Source organism: Myotis brandtii, unplaced genomic scaffold (assembly GCF_000412655.1).
Source record: "Myotis brandtii unplaced genomic scaffold, ASM41265v1 scaffold64, whole genome shotgun sequence".
Classification (NCBI taxonomy): Eukaryota; Metazoa; Chordata; class Mammalia; order Chiroptera; family Vespertilionidae; genus Myotis; species Myotis brandtii.
In genome coordinates this window covers 3,243,829-3,249,035 of record NW_005370460.1, presented here as the reverse complement: position 1 = coordinate 3,249,035, position 5,207 = coordinate 3,243,829, and the positions used below count along the sequence as shown (strand labels likewise).

The 5,207-nt window shown below is 55.8% G+C and overlaps 1 protein-coding gene across 1 annotated transcript in view; it reads right to left on the bottom strand.

Moving 5' to 3' along the window:
- The window catches only part of DUSP27 (dual specificity phosphatase 27 (putative)), an 8,484-nt gene extending 6,195 nt beyond the window's left edge, over positions 1 to 2,289 (bottom strand). Inside the window, exon 1 of the mRNA XM_014528531.1 lies at positions 1,999 to 2,289. Within this exon, the coding sequence (XP_014384017.1) occupies positions 1,999 to 2,255 (257 nt within the window). The 5' untranslated portion in view covers positions 2,256 to 2,289. The remainder of the gene's footprint in view (positions 1 to 1,998) is intronic.
- Positions 2,290 to 5,207: the final 2,918 nt, after the last annotated feature.

The window sequence follows — 5,207 nt, the reverse complement described above, 5'->3', positions numbered from 1 at the left end:
AGAGAACCAGCGGGGGCGGGGGAGGGAGGAGGGGAGGAAACCTTTGAATGGTCCAGAGAGCTCTAGTTTAAAATCTTGCCCGTCCGGTGTGGCTCAGTGGTTGAGTGTCGGCCCATGAACCAGGAAGTCATGGCTCAATTCCCAGTCCGGGCACATGTCCGGGTTGCAGGCTCCATCCCCAGAAGGGAACATGCAAGAGGCAGCCCATCAATGATTCTATTCTCTCTCATTATTGATGTTTCTATATCCCTCTCCCTCTCATCCTCTCTCTGAAATCAATAAAATTATATATATATTTTTAAAAATCAGGCATTAAGTCCTGGTCCGTGTGCTCAGTGGTCAGTGTCAGCTTGTGCACCAAAGAGTCACAGGTTCAATTTCGGGTCAAGGGCATGTACCTGAGTTGCAGGTTCAACCCCTGACCCCAGTCAGGGCGTGTGTGGGAGGCAACCAATCGATGTGTCTCTCTCACATTGGTGTTTCTCTCTCTCTCTGCTCCTCCCTACCTCCCTTCCACTCTCTCTAAAAATCAATGGAAAAAAATATCCTCCGTGAGGATTAACAAAAACAATAATAACTAAAATCCTAGGCCTTGGGAATAAACACTCACCAAGACACAGAAAAGGCAGACAAAAATAACCATCACCTGAGTGTGCTGCACGCTGATCTGGAATGCTGTGTTTTCCAAAGTTCTTTCACAGGCGTTATTTTGTCCTAATAATGCACTTCAGTGGTAGACAGAGAAACTACTTTTATTCCCATTTGGAGATTGTAAAAATGAACCGAGAGCTGTATGACTTCCCGAGACTGACTGAGAAAGAGACCGCGCAGGGCCCGGTGGCTTGCACGTCCAGCTCAGAGCTCTTGGCTGCGGTGGAGGGGTCTGAGGAGCCCCGAGGACAGGGCTGTCCAAGAAGGCGCAGAGGCCATCAGCTGGGACCTCGGCAGACGCCCTGCGCCCCTCCCTTGTGACCACGGTGGCGGAGCTTCTGGGTCCACAGAGCTCATTAGAGATGGCTTGGGACTCGGTGCCCAGCGCTGGGAATCGGGTTCTGGGCACTGAGTCCAGGTGGGGAATAAGACCCACCATCCAAAGCTATTTTCTACTGTTCTCCTGGGGCCCCAGGTCCCCCTGTGCTTCTGGATAGAAGGTAACTATATCAGGAGAACATCTCAGTAAGTAGCCAACGGATTGGCCAGCCTTAGGGCCGCAAACGCCGTGGCTCCACGCAGGCCCTGGCAAGACCCCGAGGGAATGGGACATGAGTGAGTTGTTTTGAGGTTTGTTCTGGAAACCCCTGATACACTTTTTAAAAATAGCATTTCTTTTCTGACTATAACAACCATAAATGTTTACTCTAGGAAATCTGTTCCATTCAAAAGACCCTAAAGAAGAAAATAAAAATCACTTGTAGAACTACCTCCTAGAGAGAAGTACTGGTAACACTTGATCATGTTTGGCTCTAATTTGTTGTCTATGCAAAAGCTATACACACACATCTATATATTCTTCAGTTAGTATCACACAGTATCTATACTATCACGGAACCTAATTATCTTCTTACTACATTGTGAACATTTCCGTATTTTGGTAATACATGTAAAAATCATGACATCAATGGCTCCCACTGTCCCCTTCTATGGTTGTACGGATGTTGGGGGACAATGGTGAGGGGATTGTGCTGGCACTGCTCAGGCAGGCAGGGAGGCCCCGAGAAGGCACCTGGAGGGGCGAGGCGGTGACGAGAGCCCTGGCAGGGGACACGGGGTCATGGGGCCAGCATTTTGCCCTGCTGACCTATAGAGGTGAGGGGACCCCTGTGTGCAGACAGGTGGGCGGGGCCTGTCTCCAAGGCGGGAGCTGGTGGGTGGTCAGCAGCATCACGTTTCTGGATGGAGCTAGTGGGGCCTTCGGTGAAAGTTGGGGGCAGGCGTTTCACCTCTCTCAGGCACTACCCAGAGGGGAGGACAGGGCCTGTGCCCAGCAGTCAGACTCACTTCTCTGCTATGAAGACGTTGGGCCAGACCTCATCCACCTCGTTCCAGGGGGCCTCCTGGCGGTCCTGGACCAAGGCCCGCTGCAGGTCCAGGACGCAGGGGGTGTTGTACAGGCTGGTGTCGTCCATCTTCTCCCGGACGCGGTGGTACAGGTCCTCCATCAGCAGCTGCTCGGCGGACTCCAGCATGCCCGGACACTCCGCCTCGGCCCTGACGCCCCGCGGCCCGAGTTCTAGGGGGACAGGCAGCGTTCTCATTAGAGCTGGGGCACCACGGCTCCCTGCTCCCGGGGAATGCCCACTCCTGGCCAGTTTGCTGCCAGGCCTCTGGGCATGGGCTGAAACGCCTGCAGCATCTGCTGGGAAGGACTTACGGAGGCCCAGGGGCCCTGCATTGGCCTGGACACTGTGACCAGGACCAGGGCCGTGCAGGGAATGGGACACCAGCTTCCCTTACTCCCCCCTTGTTTCCCGAAAGCTGGCTGACACCTTAGTCCGAGGTCCTTAGTGCCTGGTATACATCCGGTGCATACTTACACCCTCCAGTGCGCCATACAAAGCAGAAGCCCTGGCTAACTGAATACCTGCATGTGCATGTGTCTGCATTTCACGTGCATGCCCGGGGCTGGTTTGACTCCTCTGCACATGCGATGCAGACACCCTGGGAAAGCAACACCTTCCACAGTGGGTTTTGCTCCATCACATTTAGTGGGCGTGTCTATGCCGGGTGTTGTCTGCTTCCCGCCCTGGAGCGGAAGCGCCTGCCTCCCAGCCCCCAGCTCTCCATAGGCTGCGGGTTGGCCAGGGCTCTGATGCCAGTCAAGGCAGCACCCAGGCCTTTTTGGCCAGAGAGGCTCAGATTCCAAATAAAATCAAGTCCTATTCACCCCCATCTCTAGTGAACCTTGGTCTCCTCCTCCTAATCCATTTGCTCGCAATTTATCAAATCGGGGGCAGGCAGGTACTTCCTTTTTTGAGAAGGTACAGGAGCCCTAGCTGGTTTGGCTCAGTGGATAGAGCTTCGGCCTTCAGACTGAAGGGTCCCGGGTTCGATTCCTGTCAAGGGCACATGCCCGGGTTGCAGGCTCGATCCCCAGTGGGGGGCGTGCAGGAGGCAGCTGATTAATGATTCTCTCTCATCATTGATGTTTCTATCTCTCCCTTCCTCTCTGAAACAAATAAATTAAAAAATAAAGAAGGTAACAGGAGAGAGGAAAGCAGGTGTGTGTCCCCCCCGACCACCACTTAGCAGCCAAAACACTGAATCGAGAGAGGAGGGAGGAGTTAAGTAGGAAAGGGCGTTCTCTGTGTTGGCCATGACCTGCCTGCACCACCTGGCTCCGAGTGAGAAGGCAGGGCCCCACTGGCCAGTAGACCTGGCCCAGCCCCGCGGAGGGAGCAGGCGTCTGTGAGCCTTCTCGCTGCTCGAGGTCTGTTGGCGCTGCGAGTCCGTCTGCCACCAAGATGCTGTCGGTCCTGTGGGCTGCGGGCGGAGCCCTACGTTCTCCCGAGGAGGACCCGTCCCCCAAAGCCCCTCTCTTCCCTTTTCTCCTCTAAACCATCTGAGCGGCCCACATCCCTGCAGCAGGTCTCAGCTCTAAACAGTCTCTCATCTCCAATGCAAGGCGGAGAGGAAAACTCTGTGGCCCTGGGCTCTGTGCTGTTGAAAACTAGATGACGTGTCCCCCAGCTCTCCGGGAGTCTTACCAGCACAGGCGAAAGCCCCTCTCCTCCCCTCCCCTGCTGAGAGATCCCTCCTTTACCCTTTTTATTTAAAAACAAAACTCCCAGCACCTCATTAAAATACACGCATTGACTTCCTCTTCCATTTTCTCATCACTTCCCTTCACTGGCCTCAGGCCCACCCCCAGCGGTTCTCAGCCCCTCCCCATGCCCCCTCCTCCCGTGCATGGCTACTGCGTGAGGTTTCTTCACGAGAAAGCGAAGCCCAGGCCTCTCCTCGCTCTGTCCTCGCTTGGCACACTTGGGCTTCCATGAAAACAGAGGCTCTTCAGAGTCAGTGTCACCCCTGACCTCATGAGCAGGGCCATCTTTAGACTGTCCCCGGACACGCTTTCCTTTCTCTGGACTTTTCTTTTCCCCTGGCCACCTTTCAGCCGCTAAGACCAATGCAGCTCAGGCCCATGCGCCGGGGAAGGGAGAGCCGCTGAGGTTCCGCAGGAAGCCGGGCGTGGCTCCGCTCAGGCCCCACTCGCCCTGCGGAGTGTCCCCAGCGTCCTATCGACCCACAAGTGACGCTCCAAGAGGCACCGTGGTTTTCTCCCAACTCTGAGCGCGGGATTTCCACTTCACAGGACCAGAGCCTGGAGAGCGGGCCAGAGAGTGGAGCCAGAAGAGATGCAGGTGGGAGGCCGGGGCATTCCCAGCCGCACAAGAGCAAAAGGGAGCTTCTGGAGCCAGCGTGGTGCTGGGCGCCGTCGAGAGAAACCCAGAGCAGGCGAGGACACCTGGTCTGCTTGAGCGGGTCCCAGAGGCCCAGGCAGGTTGCTCTAAGCCAACAGGAGAACAGTGGAGAGTTCAGGAGACTGGGCCTCCCAGGGGGCCCAGGTAGCAAGCAACAGCAGATACAATTTCTGGTTCCTTGTGAGGATACAGGAGACCCAGATGTCCCTGTGGATCCTGGGGGGACCCCAAGGGCCAGGGGACTGAGGGAGCCCTGGGGTTCCACGTACAGGAGCAACGTGTGTGGGTCTCATGACGAAAGGCCTGGGATGGGGTCCTGGCCCCCAGTGGTGGATCCCAACTGAAGCCAAAGCCACCGAAGTGGGAGAGACCCTCAGGCCAAAGTGAGGAGAAAGAGGAGGAAAGAAATTCTGGAAGATTATTTTCCCAAAACTGATGGGAGGAAGGTGAAGCCATCCAATCAGGGTGAGTGAGATACAGTATGTTTCCTGCTCCTGGATTTACTGTGTAAATGGTAACGCCTCTCCCCACCTGTCCCACCTCCTCCCCAGACATATATCTCAGCCCCAGTGGCCATGCAGGCCCCCTCTAGACAGCCCTCCAGGGCGCCCTGCGTGCTCCAGCCACTTCCTGGCTCTCAGTCTGTGTCTCTAACACGAGCCCCCCCAGGACCCTGAGGCAGCTGAAAACCTGAATGGGGCATAAGGGCAGGTGGGGCCGCCTCCTGTGCCACCAGAGCACTGTTCACACGGGCGATTCCCGCCTCTGTCCTGAGGGGCGAGGAGG